This window comes from Leguminivora glycinivorella, chromosome 7 (genome assembly GCF_023078275.1).
Source record: "Leguminivora glycinivorella isolate SPB_JAAS2020 chromosome 7, LegGlyc_1.1, whole genome shotgun sequence".
Taxonomy (NCBI): Eukaryota; Metazoa; Arthropoda; class Insecta; order Lepidoptera; family Tortricidae; genus Leguminivora; species Leguminivora glycinivorella.
Window position 1 is genome coordinate 1,184,740 of NC_062977.1, and position 23,199 is coordinate 1,207,938.

The window sequence follows — 23,199 nt, forward strand, 5'->3', positions numbered from 1 at the left end:
CATTATTTTATTTTACTAAGCTCCCACCCACGGGAGACACCGCGGCCTTTCTCAATGAACTTGTTTTTTTTATTACAAGTGATAAACATAAATCTCCAATTAGCTTGGTGATTTTATGATGATTTCGAAACACCACAATATTAGACGATCATCACAGCGGGATAGTGAATGAAGAACATGATATTCTTTTATGTTTCTTAAATTACGATAGTGTGGAACATTTCCATTTTAATTGATATAGGTATGTAACGTATTATGATACCTACAGTAAATTGTAAGAAACTATTATTAGCCCCGTTTTAAATATTCTCAAGAGCGTGTATTGTTTTCATTTCAATATTTGCATTTCCATTTCCCTACTTCCCACGTAGAAGAAATGGCATATTATGAATAATGTGTGGCTACAAATACAAATCATAGTAATAGTCGTTGGTGTTATAGAGTTTTTAAAACTGAGGGCCGAATAATTGCTGGTTGGAATTCGGTATTTTGTTTTATGAATATCATTGTTTCCCGCGTATATACTAGTTGTTCGCACCGTAGTACATTTTAATTGCTGAGTAATGTAGGTTTATTTTACAGTAAGACATTGGACCACTTTAGCTCGAACTCTAAATGTTCTACACTTAAATCCCGAAAGAGATCCTATTTATAACAAGAAATATCTATCTGAATAAGCAAGTTGACATTGAACTCTTTGAATTATAGTCCGTATGCTTACTTCAATTTCCTATGGTGGTTATGAAAGAGTAATATATTTATATAACAGACTGATGGATATGTTTGGATACCCTCTTTGTAAGAGTATATCGCGGCTATGACACCAGTAACCGATAGCTTCTTGCCAAAGTGATGACACCAGTAGCGGGTAGCCGGTAGCTTCTTGCCAAAGTAGGGAGGACGGTCATTCTCTTTTTGGAGACAAATTGTTACTGTAACCCTGGCAAATGCTACGGTTTCAGCAGGGCCAGGTTTTGGTGCTGGTGTATGCAATGTCTACATATGAATTAATTCAGAAATACATAAATCATCAGACAGATTATAAATAACAAACGACTTGCTTGTTTCCCTTGCCGTGGAGACGTCTGGGTGCTGGTGCACGGAAGCAATGCTTTCCTCGGGGATTGTGGCGTCGCGAGTCGCCCCCCACTTCGGGTCGTTCCTGGCGCAGAGGTTATCGGTTCAGCGCGAAGACTGATTGATGCGTGATGGCTTTGACTTTGCGTCGGAAGCTATCCGAGGCGGGCTAGATATTTTAGTTAAAGGATAGTTAAAGGTTAGTGTATTATCCATGAAGTAGGAATGTTTTTGTTGAAAGCTTACCTCGAGCTGGGCAGCTTGCGGTGCGCGCGGCGGCCGCCACTGATCATGGACAGCGTGGACATCACCGCCGACATGTTGCCGTCTCATGCGACCTACAACAATAAAACAGTTTTATTAATACTTTACCATCGAATGGGAAACGATCGGGCTGTCAAGAGAGCGTACTTGGGTCGACCGGCTGGTGGCCGTCCGGCGGGTCGACCGGTTGGTGGCCGTCCGGCGGGTCGACCTAAGTATCGCTGGGAGGACAGTGTGGTGGCGGATCTGCGTCGACTTCAAGTCAGTAACTGGCAAGAGGCTGCGCAGGATTGGGACAGGTGACGATCTCTCGTTTCGGAGGCCAAGATTCACTTTGGATCACTCAGCCAAAATAGTTAGTTAGCTTTATTCTTTACCATCATTGAAAGTAAGCAAGAAACATGTTTAAAAGTCTTCTTGCTCAATTTGGAGCGCAACACGGAGTGGGTGACGGTTGGGTGACTATCCACAGTACAAAAGCGATTCTTTCAGAAATAGGGTCCCAAAATATGTTATTGTGAAATAATTATTAATAATATTCACATAATTTTATTAATTCAATGTAGTTTTAAAACAATATTGTTCAATGCACCAATAAATTGCTGCGATATTTAGAATAAGATGATAATTGTACATTGTTGACGATTTAAAAGTGCTTACTGTAAGCCTTTTTGAATAAAGAATATTTTGACTTTGACTATGAAAGATTCCTGAGGTCTTAAGTTAAAGACGCCGTAGAATAACAGCTCAATTTAATAAAATTGGCTGCATATTGTTAGTCTGAGTTAAATGTCAAGTAGTATTTCTACTTCTCTAGCTACTGCTGACACACAGAGACTTGTTATGAAACCATACGTCCCTGTGTGCGACAGGTCCTTAAACTAATACATTATGAAAATAGAGAAGCTCCCTGGAGGATTCGAATCACAGTACTTGTACGCAATCCATTATGATAAAACGTTTGGCCCACTTAGCTTTATTGAGTAATACCCACTGGAGGCCACATGGCACGAAAACTACGACCCAATGTATGTATTTACAGAGTGAAAATATAGGGTGGTAACCGTACCTACTAGTCACAATCACATATATGTATGTATAGACTCGATTGACATGAAAAAACATAAATTAAGTATTTAACTCTATAACATTTTAAGATATTATAAATATTATAATAGATAAATACTTATAAAAATAGACAATTTGGAGCAATGTGTATATATTAATAAATTAAAAAATGTAATATATGAAAAGAATGTTAGTTATTCTAGACGAATTTATTCGATTCCCTTTTTAAAATTTATTCTCTGTTCTCGCAGCTAATTAATATATGTAAATGAGGAATGGTGGCGATTATTCAAAGATATTCAACGAAATTATTATATCAATTCATTAATGTATGCAATTTTTAGTAATTAAAGAATCTTATGAATGCATAATCTTCGCTTATTTGAATATAAAAGCGATTAGTTTTACAACCATATTTTTATAGTTTTAAAATTGCCATATTTGAGAGTAGTTTCATCAGGTTGCTATCTATTAACTTTCTTTTTCTTCCAAATATCGACCGACCAATGTTCAATGTTCATTAATGGCTGAATTTAAAAATTATGTCATTTGCAAATCCATTTATTTAGCATCATTGTGTACCTACAGAAATAATCGCGTCTTTATGCCGGTCATGCCGGTGACTGTACAGTATATCCATGGTAACTACAGTTGATAAAAGTGTGCGAACAATACATAGATTGCTATTATAGATTAATGGATAACCGGTATAAATAGTAGTTATGTAAGTTTCGTCTCCTTGGCCCACCGCAAAGGTTGTTTGTGGCGAGTCGAAGGGCGTCGCAAGCTTGCCTGGTGGTCTATAACATCGATATATTGGAACAACTATAACAAGCGTAATGTTAGATTTACACGAGTTCAGAATTTATTAAGAAGTCCAACTACTTAATTATTTATCAACTGCGAGTAAGTCTTACTGAATCAAATTGGTGACCACGAAGTGGTAGTTTGACGACCGGTCTGGCTCAGTCGGTACTACTGACCCTGTCTGCTAAGCCGCGGTCCTGGGTTCGAATCCCGGTAAGGGCATTTATTTGTGTGATGAGCACAGATATTTGTTCCTGGGACATGGATGTTTTCTATGTATAAGTATGTATTTATCTATTTAAGTATGTATATCGTCGCTTAGCACCCATAGTACAAGCTTTGCTTAGTTTGGGGCTAAGTTGATCTGTGTAAGGTGTCCCCAATAAAAAAAAAAAATAGTGACGCAGTCAGTCTCAGTACAAGATGTACTGACATTGACTGAACTGGCATGACAAATACGAACGTTTCCGGAAAAATACGAAGGAAACCCTTTTCGCACTACATCTGCACCTAATTGACATTTCTGACAGCGCATACACGCTCTGCATTTGGCAATTGGCTAAAACAATACAAATTATTTTACTGTAGATTTTACTGTTAGCTAATTTAGAATCAATAAGATATTTAAGATAAATTCTTCTAATGGTCTTTTACCTTTTGAAGTGACTGATTAAAATACCTAAAAGTTGCTTTTACTGAAAAATATCAGATTAAAATTCAGATGCCTTTCTTTGTCATTTTATCCATGTAAACCGGGCATACTGTGTGGTATTGTTTTTCACATAATATGAGTGTGCGGTCGATGGGGGTCGTTACGGAGGTATGTCGAGCATGTTTGTTAACGAGTTGTTTATGAGAGAATTATCTTCCCTATTACCTATTACGTAACGTTAATTAGTGTCAGTTATTTTTAAATAGTTCAATGAACTGAAGGTCGTTATCGTAGTTTTGACTTACATTGACCGTAGTAGGGATTCATCAAATTTCATCAACAGTTTTTGATACGTCGCCGTGAACATATCTTTGATTTTTACCGTTAAGTATGTATTACGCCTAGAGAATCATAAAGATTGATTATTTTACAGATCAGTTCTGATTCAAAACACATCGGTTCTTATTCACAGCTTAGTATGATTGCTGTAGTTATGGCCCTACAATAATAATTAATCACTAGTGTCACTACATTACGGCAGAAAAAACATTTTTAGTTAATAGATTTTTTAAATTATGTTATCATAGTAGATAAATGCACACCTTCAACAAGATATAAGACTTTTAGAAACCTTATTTATTTATGCTTAATTTAAAAAAATGCATTAAATATTATCTCTGTATAGGTATTGGTTTCACGCCTAATCGCTATCGATAGGTTAAGACGGAAGCATCATGATGATAGTTAATAATCATCTTAAAAGTTGCAGCGGCTTGCTATTCTGATCGTTTGTCATCTATTCCGTTAGGTATAGAATTCGGCGTTATTTTAACAACTCATTCATTTTAATATACTTTTCCCCTCACTAGCTCGGAAACACGTGTTTTGTCCTTTAATACCAGCGGGTAAAAACGCATTTTATCCACTAGTGGGTAAAGTAATTTGACCTTGAATAAAGTCAAATTAACTGCTTTAAAATTGACAAAAGTAAGTGAATCTAGTAATTAAGATGATTTACTACCTGTGGAACTAATGGAAGCAGTGATAAACGCATTTTTTGCGTTGTAGTTTCCTCGCTGTAGTGAGGGGAAAAGTTTTGTGTTACACTCGGGTGCAAATGTATTTTACTTCTCGTGTGTTAAAAAACTCGCAAGTTCAGGATTCTATTCTCGAACCACTCGCTTCGCTCGTGGTTCAAATATAGAATCCTTTCACTTGCTCGTTTTTCAATTCCACACTCTGCGTTAAAATACAACTTTGCCCCCTTGTATAACAAATAACTATAAACGTTTCCACTGATAAAATATTTAGACGCGATAGCAATCTACACGCTAAAACATGTCGTTAATCTCACATGTCATGCGCAAGCGTTGGAGTGATAATATATTTCACGAGGAACCTGTCCACTAATCGTGTTTTAAAGTAGTTACTAGTTTCTACGACCATCATTAAAACATGTGACGAGAAAGATATTACGAATGAAGAAACCTGGAAGGAAGTAACGGGAGAGGAAACCCGAAGAAGAGGAGGAGAGAGAGAGGACAGTTCACACTGTCCATCTGCCTCTTCTTCGGGTTGACATGATATAGAACGAAAGAAAGTTAATGATGAGATGACGGGTGATGGAGAGGTATGGAAGAGTAAGACATGCTGCGCCGACCCCAAGTGACTGGGATAAGGGCATGAGAATGATGGTGAGCTTCCATAACCGACGTGTTTTCATAGAATGAATGAATGAATGTTTACCACAGATGTCATATATACCATAGATCAAGCAAACGTATCTACTGAGCGTGTCAAATTAACTCAGTAAAATCCACTGAGTTGTCCGTCTTTAATCGCAGCTTGCAGTTTTCGGGCGTCAAGTTTTGTAAGTTGAAGTCAACAAAAACATTAAAAATGCCTCGTTACGTGATATTTAATTGCAACAACACAAAAATTATGAACACTCAAAGGCCAGAGACATATTTAAAATCACAGGCAAGTAACAACTTCAGTACAAAATCTGACACGCTCGGCAACTACACAAAGAGATGAACTTGTTTATTTTAACTAAATCTAGTTCTGTGTATTGTACCTACTAAACAAATACTCCACTTACGGAAATAAACGAAACTGAAAAAATACAGGAGAATTGAAACACTTTTCCTTGCTGAGAAAGAAATATGTGTAATTGAACTCTGTCAGATTATATTTCTTCTTACTTAAAAAATAAATATCTCACAAACAAGTATACGAAAACTCGTGTGAAATGTGTGACGCAATCCAACCAGAATTCTGGTTGCCTAAACCAATTACTATTTTACAACCTTTTCCGAGTTTCGAAACGTTCATTTCACTTTCTTACTCCCACGGGCTTTTTCGATTTCAATTGAATTATTTTAATTTAGAACTCTTACTTTACAACTGAAATAATTAACAAGTCATTTTTGAACAATGAGCAATTTTTCTACAATTAAATTGAAGATGTAAATAATTTGCTAACGAAGCAGTGGGCTGAGACGCGTGGGCGAGCTCTTAGAACAGAGAATATGTAAATTAACGAATTAGCCAATGGACTTTTACTGCGTGGGAATTAATGAATAAAGGATCGGCCGTATCAGAAATCGACGAAGCGCATCGACATCGACATACTTGAAGAAACGTTGCGTTTTAAATCTTATTTATTATTAGTCAAGACAAGAAACGTCCCTTGCTGGAAAAATTCCACAAGGTATCACCACATTGGTCAGTTAAGACGATACGGTAGGGGTCAATTCTCCATACAAACGCTCTCGACTATTTCATCCCTGGTTTTTGAAGATGATTTTTTTTTCAATACAGATTGTTATTACTTATTTTTATCTGTGTCGGACCGTTTTGATTTTTTTGATATTCTGCTTTTCAAAGACTCTAGAGCCAATCAAAAATTTCCAAAAACGGCCTTTTTCATTGTGGCGCAAAAAAAGGTGTGATACTCAAGATTGGTAACAATTAACCTAAAAAACTTAACGGTCCGACATAGTTTATTTCATTGTTATTCAGATTCTCAAATTTCGTTCCGATTGACTAAGTTTTGAAGGAGGAAAGAGTCGAGAGCGGACCCTCGATTTTAAAGATTTTTTTGAAATACCTTTTGACTGAGTTGTTCTTAATGGACAATTTTTTTTCGATAAATCTAATTAATAACACTTGTATATTTAACTAAAATTCCCAAGTTGAAAGGGGGGCTCCTTTCCATTTTAGCATTTTCGCTACCGTAATCCTCTTAAACATTAAACGCATGTATTGTTAGGTTACCTACTGCTTTTAACCGATGTCGATATATATGTACATAGGTAGGTACACAACCCTGACAAAATCATTAGTCAGAGACACCATATCAAATTCTTCCATATCGCTAATTGTTAACTAGAGTTTCGCAGCGACGTCCAAACGCCGCTAAGTAGAATGTGGTAATAATTACTCATAGGGAAAGAGAAAACCTACCTACTTCGACTACTGCCTGTAATTCACAAAGATACGCGCCGTTAGATTTATCAAATTAAATTATAAAAGTGGTAACGTTGTAGTGTCGTGTCGTTTTCTTATATTATATACATTGATAAAATAGTACATTACGATACAAGTGCGTAAAAAAGGAAATTCGAAACGAGTGGCGATAAATTAAAACACGACCGAAGGGAGTGTTTTAAATCGACACGAGTTACGAATTTCTTTTTCGCACGTGTATCGTACGACGTTTTTCAGTACAGATGAGCCTCCAAAGTTTCGACCTAGCATATAATGAACCACTTCTCGCACTAGTGCGTAAAAAAAACACCATCTGTAATGAAAAAAATGTTTTTACTGACTGTACGTAAACCTGCGCACTGCCTCGGCACAGGTTCGTCTACAGTAGCCGTTTGCTTCGGTTTGCGCGCTCTATGTGGACCCGGCAAATAACGTCGCTAAGAAAAGGAAACTCACTGTTTTAAATCAAATAAAACCCCACAATTAATCTAACAGCAGGATGTGAAACTAGCATTTAGAGGAAACACTACAGCATTCCGCGGCGCGTGCTACACTTGTCATTACATGTCATTACGCTCATTACGGTTCCGTTACGGCTCATTACGTGGCGTATATCACGGTTGCTATAGGTCAAGGCGTCGTTATGGAAACCGCGGAAATTTAAGGTTACAGAACCAACATCATCTTTGGTTTATTATTTTTTTACTTTATTAGAATATTAAAATCTCAATTTATCTCGTTTACGCGCAAATTTAGCTGAGCAAAAAAATATTTTTAGTAAATAAATATTTAAATTATTTACATACACCCACAGAATCCGTAATTCTGGAAGAGATCCCTTAAAGGGATAAGTTCGCCTTTGTGCTAGTGATAAGCTCTTTTTCTTGTGTGTTGCATTATTTTCTGGTACAATAAAGTGTTTTACTTCTACTACTACTACTTAATTTAAGCCCATTTATAATACCTCTACCTAATAAAAAAAACTGCATAAAACTGGCAAATATCTTATAAGATTCGAGCAATTAAGATGTTCTTACTGTTAGTGCTGCTACTTATAGAGTTTTATGATACGTAATAATGGCGCCGAGTGTAATTGCAATCAAAGTAGACTATCATTTTATAATTGTTATAGTACCTGCCTATTCGTTGTTTTTTAATCTCACTATTATTTGAAAGTGATTTGATACAATATTTGGGTCAAAATTAGTAAAAACGTCAGTTCTGTGGACAATATTATAAAACTTAACGACTCTGGTACATTCGTATCCCGTTTTTCGTATTTGAGTGTCAAGAACTAAAAAAATGTTTCCCGTCATTAGAATGTCGTTTAAAAATTAGCACTAGATTTTCTTAACTTTTGTAATGTCCACAGGAGAGATATAACCAATTACCCATACATTAAAATCTGTTTGACCCATTTACAGCAATACTAGAAGTTTAACCCATGGTTTTGATACGACTTCACCCACTTCACATAAAAGTAGTACTACTACTTATAAGTATTTATTTATAGGTAAATTACATATATCACGTCGGTGGGCAACAAGCATGCGGCCTATTTGATGGTACCTATACGAGTACATCAATACACTGAGCTTATACACCAAAAATATAATAAATCCAAAAATAATACACGTGCGAGTACCGTCTCTCAAAACAATTCTGTCTGTAATAGATTAAAACGTTACTTACCGAAGTTTTGATTTACTCACATTCATTTAGCGAGATTACCTAATTGTTCAGGTTCACCGTCCAAATTCTGATAATCTGATGGATGATTCAACTTGATCATGGTCAGTTTTTGCTTCAGTTTTAACTATGACACTAACTTTTTACACTGACTCACTGACTTACTGGAATTGAAAATAGTTCAAATGCGCTTCAGATGATAGTTATAAAGTAAAATCTTTGAATGGCTAATGAGTTCGAAAGGACTACAAACAAATAACTTAATCTACGGTTACTATTAGAGGCGTGTACCAAACGGTGTGTGTATTGGAAACTGGAACCACCTTCCGCAAACATGATAAAAAAGAAAGTTGCGTGAAAAATCATTAATCACCGCATTTTCCCTCGTATCCATGCCTATCACCGTGGCTATTCCAGCCCACACAAGCACACAACGTTAATTGACACGAGAGAATGTTTAAAAATATTACATCTTATCCATACTTACTAATATTATAAATGGGAAAGTGTGTGTCTGTTTGTTTGTCCGTCTTTCGCGACAAAACGGAGCGACGGATTGACGTGATTTTTTAAATGAAGATAGTTGAAGGGATGGAGAGTGACATAGGCTACTTTTTGTATCTTTCTAACACCCCACTTCCCTAAATGGGGTGTGGAATTTTGTATGGAGCATGCCGAATATTTAGATTTAACGCGAGCGAAGCCCTGGGCAAAAGCTAGTTATTATATATTTCGACGAAATCATCAGCAATTATGTCCGCTTTACTATGTACTTGCATATTATGGCGCTAGCTTCCTTTTTTGGGCATTTCTCCGGCTACATCTCTTCGTGTTTGTGCCATCACTTTGTTTACCGTTCTCGCATTAAAGCTACGTGTCCATCACAGGTCACTCCACCAATAGATGAAGCATTCGTTTTTTTAAGATTGACATATAGTTTATTTTTCACCCGCAGTCTATGCGAATCCGGGTACAACAAAAACCTGCTGGCGTAGCATACCAGATCGATAAACTTTATCACATTGGTGTGTCCTTTCCCACAAGCTTACAAATAGAGCGAAAAGGACGGCCTGGCGGTATATCGTTTATCAGTAACGTCCGTCTTACCTGCCTGTTGCGTTTAAACATATCTTTAGCGAAAAAGCCTCCGGCAGGACTCGAACCTGGATTGCCGGTCCAGCCGCTCTGACCCACGGAGAGAACTGAGCCACGGAGGCCTGCTGGATGTGCGCGAATTTTTGCATGTCTGTCTTCCGTGAGCCGTTAAGCCAAACATTTCTTTGAATAATGAATCATGTATAGTAGCAGATAGTCTATGGTATCTACTAGTACGGTCGGCGCTGACCGGTTCGTGTTAATCTGTAAACTTCAGTTTGTCCAACAGTTTAATAGCCGTTTAGCGCGGAGTGAGAAACATGTTATTTCAGTTCTTTGGTAATGCAATGCTTACTGTAGATACCTACATATTAAACCTGATTTAATAATGCAGCATGTTGTGGGAGATAGTCTGTAGCATCTAAGGACTAAGAACGGTTTGTGTTAATCTGTAAACTCCAGTTTGTCCAACAGTTTAGCCGTTTAACGGAGTGAGAAACATGTTCTTTGGTGAGTCAATGTTTGCGGTAGGTACATATTAGGTCAGATTTTTACTAGACAATGTGACGAACATGGTTTTGTTTAGTTTCAAGGGGGTTTCGAAAAAGCTCTCGTATAGTTTAATAGTCTTAAAAGGCATATTTTTACTTACATTTGTTGGTCTCTAACATATTATTTTTTTATACTACGTAGGTGGCAAACAAGCATACGGTCCGCCTGATGGAAAGCGGTCACCGTAACCTATGGATGCCTGCAACTCAAGGAGTGTCACATGCGCGTTGCCAACCCGTTAGAAACTTGTACACTCGAATCCTTTTCGCTGTGTTAAGTACCTACACAACATACATACATAAGGGTTAGTACATATGGGTTTTTTGGCTTTTAAGTGCAATAACTGCAATAAGGATCTAAAGGTTCTAACGGATAATAATAAAAACGTCCTTATTGCAAATTAAATAAAGCATAACAATCGTATTGTAATGGAAATAAAAATGACATCTCATTTAAATTCAGCAACAGTGCAATTTACATTTCATGATGTCGGTCATAAATTAATAAATGTAACTTGCTTGCGTTACTTTAAAGTAAACACTAGTTATGTAAAGTATTACCTACCGTTAAAAACCTACTTTCTTCATTCTAACTAATGTTATTGCTGCTAAAAAACATGTAATAAAAGAAGATATTTTATAGCCTCTTATTATTATCACATATTGCGAGAAAGTGCATTTAGGAAGTAATATAGACGACCAGCACGGGAAGCATGGTCGCGCGATAGACGATAAAATATCAGGCCGTCCCTATCGCACTTACAAATAGTGCGATAGGGACGGCCTGCTATTTTATCGTCTATCGCGCGACTATGCTTCCCGGCCAGGAAATAAATGTACTTGATAAAGGTTAGCGGCGCTGCGTGCGGTCAATCAGACAAAGAATGAAATTTATCATTTTACACTTTAGACTGAGAATAGGCAAGTCAATAAGGACAGATTTGTTCCCGAGTCATGGTCGTCATCGATGGTTTCTATATAAGTTTATGAATCAGTATGTATGTACATCGTTGTCTGAGTAGGTACCCACGCCTTCTTAACCTTACCGTGGGACTTAGTCAATCTGTGTAAAAAAAACAAGCCGTTGCTATATTTATCTGTAGCGTTGTCTCGCTTATACCTACACCGGAACGACATGCCGTGATAGCCAGTATTAATAAACATTTTATATCCCTCCGTTACGATCGTTAACAATTTTCAATTAATTAGGTACTTGTTCGTCATTTTCTCTTCTTGCCTCACTCCACTTTCTCAAGTGGATGAGATGAAAAAGTAGACAGGTCTCTAATGATTGCGATATTGAAGATTTCTGAACCTTTGTTAGTCGGTTTCAGTAGGTACAAATAGTATTGGCAATCTGTGTGAAAGAGTGGCGTTGATTTTCATAAATACGCGTTTGGCGGCTGTTGGAACCAATTTGACTTCATAAGATTTAACATTGAAAAGCTTACTTAGTCTGAATCATCTAATGAATATTATCCAAAATTCATTCATATTATCTTTAGTAGCGCTAGCGATTGTCGCCTTGGATAGGCCAGTAGATGCAATCATTTAGCATATTATTACTGCAAAAAATACATAATTATATACAGGTAATGAAATAAGTATTACTTATACACAAATAGGAAGTTATTGCCGGTAAACTGCCCATCGACAATAACTAACGGTATGTCAAGCTGATATATCGCTTCCTATCTGTAATGGTGGCTTTGTATTGTTACATTCTCTTTGTTAGTCTAATTATAATGGCAGTTTATGATATATAGTTTCTTTACTACTATAAAAGGGACTGGTCCCTCCAAAAGCGATAGAAATGAACAAAGGATGGTCGTGTCTCATCGCTAACCTGCTTTTGGTGGGACCAGCCTAAATATTACCTCTTGCGCTCAATTATAGTCCCAATGACAGTTCTTTCAACTCTCATTTGTTTAGACTTTAAAAGAGAGGAAAATGGGACTACAGCTCCCCCTAACGCCGTGTCTTGCGTGGGCGACGGTTACGCGACCGTCGCCGTCGCGTCTCATACTTCCATATCGATAAGGTTTGATTTCGTATGCGTCGCATCGCCGTCGCGCGACCATAGCGCGACCGTCGCCCACGCAACCCACGGCGTAACAAACATTTTAAACGTAGTCTTAATTTTTCTCTCTGGGTCTTGACATTATAATAATCAAAATAATTTGAACAGTGTTCGAATTTAGTCTTGTGAATCATACAAAAAAATAACTACTATGAAAATACATTTGCCCCAAGCCTCAAGTACTTAATAGACTCAACGCTCTAATGACACAAAAACAAGTATAAATCATTTTGGAACCGGACACGCTTAGCTCTTGCTACTGATTACAATATATTTAAGAATCGTAACAGACCAGTTTTAAATTATTATTCTCCAGTATAAGGTATTTGTCACTTTCATTTCGATAAAAGTAACAAAGCGACACGACAACGCTTAAAATAATCGCGCAACATTCTACAACATTCATATCAAGACCAAAGGCTAATTACGACATTTAAGTTACGATACTGTCAAACATATCTTTCCTACGGACATTTTGAATAAATTAACACTTTGCAATAGATAACGGTATCTTAGTTAAAAACAACTGACAGTGGAATAAATGTTCCAAGTTAAGAAATCTTAACCGGAGTCCATTAGAATTACGTCATTGGTTCAGCAGTCACAGTCAGATTAATCAAAGTGATGCATGGTGGTGAAGAAAACCATTTGGCAACGTGCCCATTAAATTTCATCACGGAATAAACGAAATAACTAAAACTTTGTGGATTTATTTCAATTCTGGGATTTAACTGACGTCGCCTTATTTCACACAAGTAAGTAGTTCTCGCATTGAAGTCTTCAACCAGAAACGTCACTAGTGATAACACTGACAAACCGTATAGATAAATAACTACCACAGATACCAAAAATAATGATTACAATACGTCTGTTCTTTATTTTATTTACCTAACTAAGACATATTCCAGAAATGTGATCGGTGAGATATTATGTTTTCAAAGTGAATGGAAACAATTCCACCCACGTGAAATATGTTTAGTTGTATCCGTTTATCAAACTTTCTCAACACAAGCCCCATCAATAACGATTGAATTCGGCGACGAGATATTACACTCCATTTCTGTAAGAATTTATAGAATTATATAAAGGATATCGGCTATATTTTTGATTATATTTTGGCATGGATTGCGATATAATAATGTACCGTATTTATTATAATACTGATTATTAACAACAATGGTACCTATTTAATACACCTACTATTTTCTACAAACAATTAGACCTATCTATAATTATGTTTAAGTTCTACTTCTTTCAAAAACCATATTTCGGTATCTACATTCATTTTTTGGAAGTCTTGTAAAAATAGCTATATAAAAATGCTTTTACTTGTATTAAATAAACAATTTTCTAAATCTTGATATAAAACGTGTCAACGTATATTTTTTGTCTTCAGACAGTCAAAAAGTTGATTGTTGTAATAAGATATAGCCAGGCTATGGCCACAAAGATCGCCTGAAGCAGTCGACATAAACTGCCGTCTCACAAGCAAGATAGCTTTATAATAGTCTCCCGAACTGCCGCGTCATGTGCACAAGATTGATGCTCAGCACATGGCGCCTTTCTTCAAGATAACAACAATATCTACTTTAAATCACAGAGTTTGGGACGTTTGTCCCGTGGCAAACGGAAACCGCTAAGTGGCACCTTATTACGGTAGCGTTTGGAGCTATTATTGACCAGATGTTATTGGGAAAGATGTGATTCTTATTGATTGCGTGAGTATTGTGGTCACCCATTGTAAAGTGACTTTCGAGATCCAGTATTAACTATAACTATACCTAGCTATATGTACCGGCTTCGTAATTAAGAAAAAAAAACAAAATCAGATTTCTAACCAAAACTGTTCATATAGAACGCGCTCACTAAATTTCGATCGAGAATCGGACAGCCAGACATACTAGACAAACCAAGAAAGAAGGACTTTGATTCGCGATGATCAATAAAGGAGTTCTTAAGTATACTGGTTTTCTTAACGTTAAGCGATTAGAATGCTACCTTAACATGCTGTGTCATATAGTTTTTAAAGGATTTGTGCCACAGATAGCAGCGTGAAGGATAGAGATAAATGTGTCAAGAAACGTTAGAGAACCGTTCCTTATCTCTTACGCTTGGATGCCGTCCGTTAACGCGGTACTGTCGCTAAGATGGAGATGCCAAGTTGCCAACTGTCGTGTGCCATAATAGCGATATCGACAGTTTTAGCGTCGGCACGGCCCAGGTTTTTTATTGCAGTAATCATTTATGTCAGAGACATTTTGTCTCGATATACTAAAAAGGAAATATAAAATAAAACATTTCAGTTTGTCTTTTAATCAACATTATGACGGCATAAGTATATTTATTACGAGTTTTTAGATTGCGAAATTTATTTTTCACGAGTTTTGTGTGTAAGTAGGTATAAATGAAAGACAAAAAACTTAGTGTTTAAATAAATTTGGCAATACAAGGGAATAACCGCCATCGCCCTACGCGACAACATTTCCATCTCCATCATTTAGATGGCTGGCAGTCTCAACTGTGCGTTTCTCCAGAAACTTCCTGCCCCGCACAGCTAAACTGTGGAATGAATTGTCGCCTGCGGTATTTCCGGACCGATACGACCTTCAAATCTTCAAGACAACAGCGTACACCCATCTTAAAGGCCGGCAACGCACCTCCAACACCTCTGGTGTTTCTGGTATCCATGGGCGGCAGTGATCGCTTACCATCAGGCGACCTGTCTGCTCGTTTGCCTCCTATCCCAAAAAAATATATACATACATAGGTAGATAATGTAGTAGTTTGGCTGTACAATTATTATGAAAAACTCAGGCAACGGTAGAAGAGACCGAACCATGTATTGTTTTGTTGACCACAAGGATTGGCCTTACGTTTCTAACCAACCGGAAAAGCAATAAGATAGAGAGGAGATTGCTTATATCTAATGTTTGTATTATGTTATGTTAGTCCATAGTCCATTCACTGCACAGTGTGGGAGTACTTTAACAATAAATCCGCGAGAGTCGATCCACAGATCCACACTCTAAATGCAAATTGAAACGCGCCATAACTCGCGTGGCGACAGAGCTTTATTAAAAGGGACCTTTGCTTAGTAGAAAGTGGGATGTGGGATATTCCATTCGATTACCGACCACTCGCATCAAAGGCCTAAGGCTTATTTACAAGATGGCGTACCTCTTTCTTAGCATTGTCAAGGTATTTTTCAACAAACCAAATAATATGCGTGGTAGTTTAAGAAAGATACAGCCATGTTCCTTTTTAATAACCCAGAGTGAAAATAAGGATTAAGGATACCTAGAATGTTGTAATATTTCTTGTAAGTACCTAGGTAATTTATTACACATTGTAATTGAAGAATTACAATGTGTAAAAATTACCAACAACAGGTGACTGAGGAAGCTCAGTCACCTGTTGATCACGAACACTGAAAAGAGTTCGAAACGTCGGGATGCTTTATAAATTGACTATCCACCTCGGTTTGATGTCCTAATACTAGGACAAAATACCTACGATGATAATTGAATGTACGTTAAATAGAATTGAGCTGCTTTTGTTTTTTCGGGTGAAAAATATTAACGTCCGCTCTGCCCTAGTCGGTAGTGACTCTGCATGCTAAGAAACGGTCCTGGGTTCGAATCCCGGTAAGGACATTTATTTATTTTCTTGATGAGCACAGATATTTGTTCCTGAGTCATGGATGTTTTCTATGTAAGTATGTATTTATCTATTTAAGTAAGTATATGTATATATCGTCGCCTAGCACCCATAGTACAAGTTTTGCTTAGTTTAGGGCTGGGTAGATTTGTGTAAGGTGTCCCCCAATATCTATTTATTTATAACTTTTCTTCGGTCTCGCAAAGTCTGGTTTACGTGCGCAGATTCCTCTGAAAGCAAAGAGATCAGCAACCCAGATGGACGCTGGGATTGTAATAGATGATGTTATGTTATGAATGGGAAAGTTGGTTATGCTGATGCGGTAGGCGCCTGTCCTGTCGATGCCTTTAAAGGCAACTGAAACTGTTAAACCGCATTTACTCTGTCATCGTATTTACCATAGACTATTAATAACTATTTACACGTATTTTCTCCATAGGCACCCACTTTCAAGCTGCTATTTTATAACGAAAACATGCAATATTAAGTTGAATATGCTCGTAACTCTTTCTTAGTATAATATTGTCTTCGGTTACCGCGATAGTTACTCATGAAATAAAACTATGGAAACGGATTAAATCGCATTTTTTTAACAGAGTAATGGTAAAATTTTTTGAATATTGTATAACTAGCTTTATTAATAGTGTGTGAACCTGCCTTAGAAATCTATATTATTTGTGGTCATGGTTCGTTAATATTTCTTGTAAGTGGGTAGCTTTTGCACATTTTAATTTTTCCTCAGTCACCCGTTGACCACGAACGCTGTAAAGAGTTCGAAACGTCGGGATGTATTTTAAATTCATTATACGCGATTTAATCCGTTTCCATAGTTTTATTTCTTTCTTAGTATATTTATTACTTATTAGACATGTAGAACTACTGCTGTGAGCTGCCGCTATATCCTTTTTTATTGTTTATCAAGTATCTAATAAAACTGTTCAGTCGTTTGTGTCGTGTTTTTTTTATGAAATAAAGATATTTTGTATTCTTTTTTTATTTGTTTGGGCCCTAAAGTGTACCGTGAGTGTGCCAAAAAAGGCATAGGTAATTAGGTACAATTTTATCCGAATTTCATATATAAGGTACTTTATTGCACGTAAAGCGTAAAGTCTGGCGTCCATTAGGCTCGCCGAATCGAAACTCATTAATTCGACTTCTCCATTTATTATGAAACTGCATCCACTGGCAACGCGTCGGACCGCCGCTCATAGACCTCATAGCCAATGTATGGAGGACTCAATTCGACGCGGCTCCATTCCTCGTAAGTAGACGCCAGGCTTAAGGACCCTTCTGAGATGGAAATACTCAATTATACACTCCATATGTGTTTTTATAATCAATTTCTCAAGTCATTTTCGCGGCTACCTTTGGCCGCAATCTTTACGCAGTAGCGGTACCTACGGTGGCGAGCTTAATCGATTATCGATTAGTTGCCCATAAAATTTATCGAACTCGTTTTACGACGTTGAAGATGTTATAAATTTGTCGTGACCCCGCGTGTGCCCACGTATATGGGCGTGCAAAGGCAGGCAGCCTCTTCTTATCTTTATTTAGGTGCGACCAAAGCCTCTTCCATGCCATGAGTATAGTTACTCGATGGCGTAAATGTAACGGAAAATGTATGTATTTAATTTAAAAAGTAGCCGTTTGTGGGCGATGTTTACACAATTAATGTCATATTCCGCGAGGTTTAAGTTAATTCTTCTCAAAAGTCTTAACAGGTTTTATTCATAACAAAGTAGACTCTTACACAATTTGAGCTGATTTGGCGTGTCGTCTGAAGGAGCCCAGCAAACACATACATAATCTTAAAGAATCCCTACAGTCTATCTATCTACAGGTGACGTCATATTTTTTGATCTTATTACACAACTTTACCCTCATTTATTAAATTAAAAAACGGGATGTACTGTTGTTCTTCTTCTTTCATTGCCATGCCCTAACGGACGTCGGCGACCACCTTCGCCATTTCTCTCCTGTTCTTTGCCAAATAGTATATTACAATTAATATTGGAAGGAAAAATTGATGGCAAGAGAGGAAGGGGAAAAAGGAGGACCACATGGCTTGACAACATAAAAAATGTACTTACTAATGAAAGAACTGTTGTTAATTGCTTTTAATTCAATACTTTATAACGACCCATATAACCAAATTAAGATTGTCTAAAAACCTTTATTTTATGACCAATTTTCGTAATCAATAATTTCGTTTTCTCGTAATCATGTAATCTGAGACCATAAAGTTGGTCCACGAAAGAGAGGAATGAAAGAAATGGCTCCAAATTGAGGCGCAACCGGTTCCCGGCGCGGGCGCGACTTATTTTTTAACTTTTTGTTGAGATTACCCTTGAACCTCCGCCGAGCGGGCCCTGCGTAATATAATATGGTACGAATGTGTTTTAAAAAATGTATTCTGTTTGCCATATTTTACAAACGAAATTTATACTCGTAGCAGTTTTGTTCTTGGCAACAATTTTTCATGAGAGCTGTCACAAGTACGAGTAGTTATTTCTAATCATAACGTTTCTTTTTTAGCTGGAGGATGAAACTGCAGCTCTCAGATACACACAGAATATAGAATACATTAGGATACAAGTGCAGAAAAATAAATTCAAATAAGAGCGAATAAAGGGAGTCTTTTAAATCGATACGAGATACGTATTCCCTCTTCGCACTTATATTTGCACAACGTTTTTCAGTATATTGTACTAGTTTGCAAACTAGTGCGGAAAAAAAAATGTGCCGTAAACTTCAATGACAATCATTGGTCAATAAAGGCAATAAGATGTGGTGACAATTAGAATAGAATAGAATAAATAAACATTTATTCGTGAACACAGGCAAGACAAAATACACATAATAACAACAAGACAGAAAGGAATGAAGTGCCACGAAATGGCCTCATCTCAGCGTGTTGCTGGTGACTTCCAGCGCTGAATTCAATATATAATATAAAAAATAGTATTTTTGAAATTCCGCAACATGGCGCGTAGTCATATATATTTCTGGTCAGGCTTCAACAGATAATCTCAGAACAGATGTTCCGCGTCTCCACACATCGGTGGCCATCGATTGGTTTGATCGACTTTCACTCAAAGACTTCGCGGAAGCGGCTCCTCTCGTGCACATGTCGATCACTAGTGTGATCAACAATTAGCACCTCATAAGATATAGAGAAAATGGAGTAAGAATGCAGGAGAATTCTTGATTCTTCCGAGCATAATATCAAGAATAATAACTCGCCAATGTACCTTTCTGATCGAAAAGGAAGTTAAGAAAGTTAAAAATTAACTAATTAGGTACGTATTTGATCTTCGTGCCTACTCACAACGTGTCTTTTGCAAGATTGAGTTAGAAATTAGTAGTTACCGTAAGGCACGTTTGTAATGTTTATATGGGTCAACTTTTGAGAAATGAAGTGGAAGTGAGCTGTGAGCGATTACCTAACGGAGGATGCGACACGAAAGCCTCCTAGGATAGAGCTGCTACTGTTTGTGTCAAAATTCCAAGAAACCATAATGGTAAACGCTGATAGCGCAATTCTCCTGGCTTTGAAGATTGAACTTAATAAACAATTATATTGATTAAATATTCTATACCAACTTCGACGAAGGAAGTAGATTGTACGTACTTCTGGTATAGTTAATCGATCAGGATGCGACCAGTTTGCTGCGCATGATTAGTTTCTCGGACAGATAGCTCGAAGGAGTGGACGGAAAACCGCTGATTACCGGCCGTTCCGCACAATAACTGCCAATTTAGGTTTAAAAACAGTGTGTTTACTAGACGAGTGTTCGCATTGGTAACACGAATTTGAGGTTTTTAGCGAACCAGTCTGAAAAACTTATTACACCTACATTTATTTTATTACTTGCCTACGCATTCAGAAATATGTCAGGAATTCACACACTTTATTTTATTTCTCATATAGTTTAAGGGTCCTCTGAAAATCCGCGTGGCACTAAGTGCTTCGACACATGTTGAGAGGCATTCTCTTTGGAACAAACTTAGACAAATTTTATTTCATTATATTATTTAATGATTTCATTTCTTTTCATTTCACTTATTATTTAAAATTCTATCCCACTATTTCTACTTCCCTTACCTTACTGTACTGTAGGCTCCACTTTCGATTTAAATTGTAATCCATAAGGGGTAGACAGAGCATAGAAAACTTGTCAAGTTTCAGTGACACTCTTCGTAATTAAGGGGTTGCGGTTGAAAGAAAACTGAAAAAAAAATCCCTGATAAATGTTTAATCTTAGTTACTGAATCTCAATTTTTTGGTTTTATATTAAATTAATAATTAAGAGCGCATTTTAAAATGGTTAGCCTGAAAATCTAATCGCGCTTGCTCGGTCAGTGCTTGGAACATGATTACTTGACATGTGCTTTAGCACGCGACGTTTTTGTATTAAGAATTACAACTCGACAACATGACACTTGATGACACCTTTTCAATGTAGTTTGTAAAATGAATATTCAGCTGTGAGCTAATTAGAAAGAAACGTATTTAAATAAAGACTAGATCGTTGAACCAATGCAATCAGCAAAAAATAAGTTTTAAATGATTGCCTTTTTGATTTTTTTGGTTTTTCATATAAGTAACTGCGTCGTAATATCAGGACCTCAATAAAAATCAAAAAGGTATCCCGGTCAATATAAATAGGTACTTATAGCAATGAAAATATTACATAAACAGTTACCTACATGCGTCGTTTTGGCTGAAAGAAAATCAATCACTACAATCGTTGAAGGTAAGAACATTTTAACCAAAATTCTGCGATTTCAAAGATTTTCGCTAAAAAAGAATTTTTGACATTCAGCGCCTTAAACGCATTCAACATTTGGTTGAATTTTATTACTTTTGCTGAAGTGATGCGCAATTGCGCACAAAGTCGATAATATTTCACTATAATTAGTAATAAAGGTTAACGCATGAGTAATTTAGTAGTTTAATACTAAATACTCAAGATCAGATATCAGCCAATTAGCTGTTTATTAAAGGACTATCTTAGCTTCCCAATCAATTAAAGTCCTCTCAAAGGGGCTGCCTTTTATTTATTTAACTAGGTATTTATAAGATATTGATCAAATGAATGCTTGTTTTAAGTACCTACCAATTTGAACCCCAGCAAGACTAAGATAACTTCACCGACCGAGTAGAAATGACGTAAGAATTTTAAATGTCTCTTTCAGTGAACTTTATAAAAGATGTATACCGTTGCAATTAGGTAAAAATATTTAGGTATAGGTATAATATACAGGGTGTGGCAACAGATCAAGATTGGCCCAATACTGCGCAAGACAGGAATAGATGGCAAGAGCTGGAGGAGGCCTTTACCCGAAAGGGGTCCTAACCAAATATTTAGGCTATAGAAAAAAAAAATAAAAAAAAACTAAACAACAAAACATAATAGTTAGGTACTATTATGTTTTGTTGTTTAGTTTTTTTTTTCTTTTTTTAAATATTTTTGTATCGCTTTGGTTATGGAATAAATGGGCTTTTTATTATTTCATTTTATTATATACAGGGTGAAAGAAAAAGGACTTTGCATTGTGACTTTTGAGGTCACAATCCCAAAGATTGAACGGTCCTTTTTATTTCACCGTGTGTGTATGTTTATGAGTTCGGCTGTATCTGCTGATAAGAGGACGAAAAGACAGAAAGAGACGATTTAAGTGCACAGGCAATGCTCGCAAAACTCAACCGAAATTGTAATTGAATTGTAGCCCATTTAGACTAAGTTAACACACAGTCACAAGGCCACCGTTAACACCTGTAAACTTGTACTTGTACCATGTAGCTTTACAAAATGAAATCCATGACGCCACAAAATATAAAGGAATTGAAATGGATGCTGATAGTGATCTTATTTATGACTACAAAAACGATTTAAATACCTACAAGGTTCAGAAGGCGTCAGAAATTGCTTTAGGCCCCGCTGCGAGTCAATCTACTCTGCCGTTAGGTGCCATCTTCCACACTCACTACTTTTAAACCTTATTTTTAAAACATAAGGTTCATCGATGGTCAAAGGCGATACTTATTCAATATGAACCGCACGAATCGAAGAAATTCTACATTTACTTGTAAATGAGGTAAATTTACCATTTTGTAGCCGCTTATCGAACAGTTTATCTAAAATGTTACATAGTCACATAAGCTACCGCTCTTAGAGGTCATTTCGATTCATTTTGATATCGAAACGATGTACATTTGGTTTATCCTTGTTTACTGTCATACTAGTTATTGCGCTCGTGCGAATTAATTATACCATAATTAGCAACTTTAAATGTGTCGCTTAACTTCAAACCTGGGTAAATCCATTCTGCTTTAAGGTTGAAAATATAAAAAATATAATATGATTTGAAAGATAATCAACCTTATAGAAGTTAAGCGACACAAATATCAAATACTCATACGACCGAATACCGAATTGGCTGCCATATCAAAACCCTTGCAGGCGAGCAACGTCTATAGACGTCGCCACATTTAATTGACATAGGTACTTTGCTCGCTTAAAAGTGATAATTATTATGCATTTAATATGCATATTTCCGAAGAATAAAGAGTCATTCAAATCTAATCATTAAAACCAATAATTTTATAACGTTATCAACTTACGTGGCATATATAAGTTCATAAAGACTCATGGCGATTACATTACGCCCTATACCAGCGTTAATAATAATATGCATTTAGAAATGCAAAGCGTATTTTTATTGAGTCAAAGCGGCAGGATCTAAGCTCGCAGCTTGAAGAT

The 23,199-nt window shown here is 36.6% G+C and overlaps 1 protein-coding gene across 1 annotated transcript in view; it reads right to left on the bottom strand.

The window, feature by feature from the left end:
- The window catches only part of LOC125227967, a 119,341-nt gene that overhangs the window by 60,359 nt on the left and 35,783 nt on the right, over positions 1 to 23,199 (bottom strand). Inside the window, exon 2 of the mRNA XM_048132385.1 lies at positions 1,324 to 1,415. Within this exon, the coding sequence (XP_047988342.1) occupies positions 1,324 to 1,397 (74 nt within the window). The 5' untranslated portion in view covers positions 1,398 to 1,415. The remainder of the gene's footprint in view (positions 1 to 1,323; positions 1,416 to 23,199) is intronic.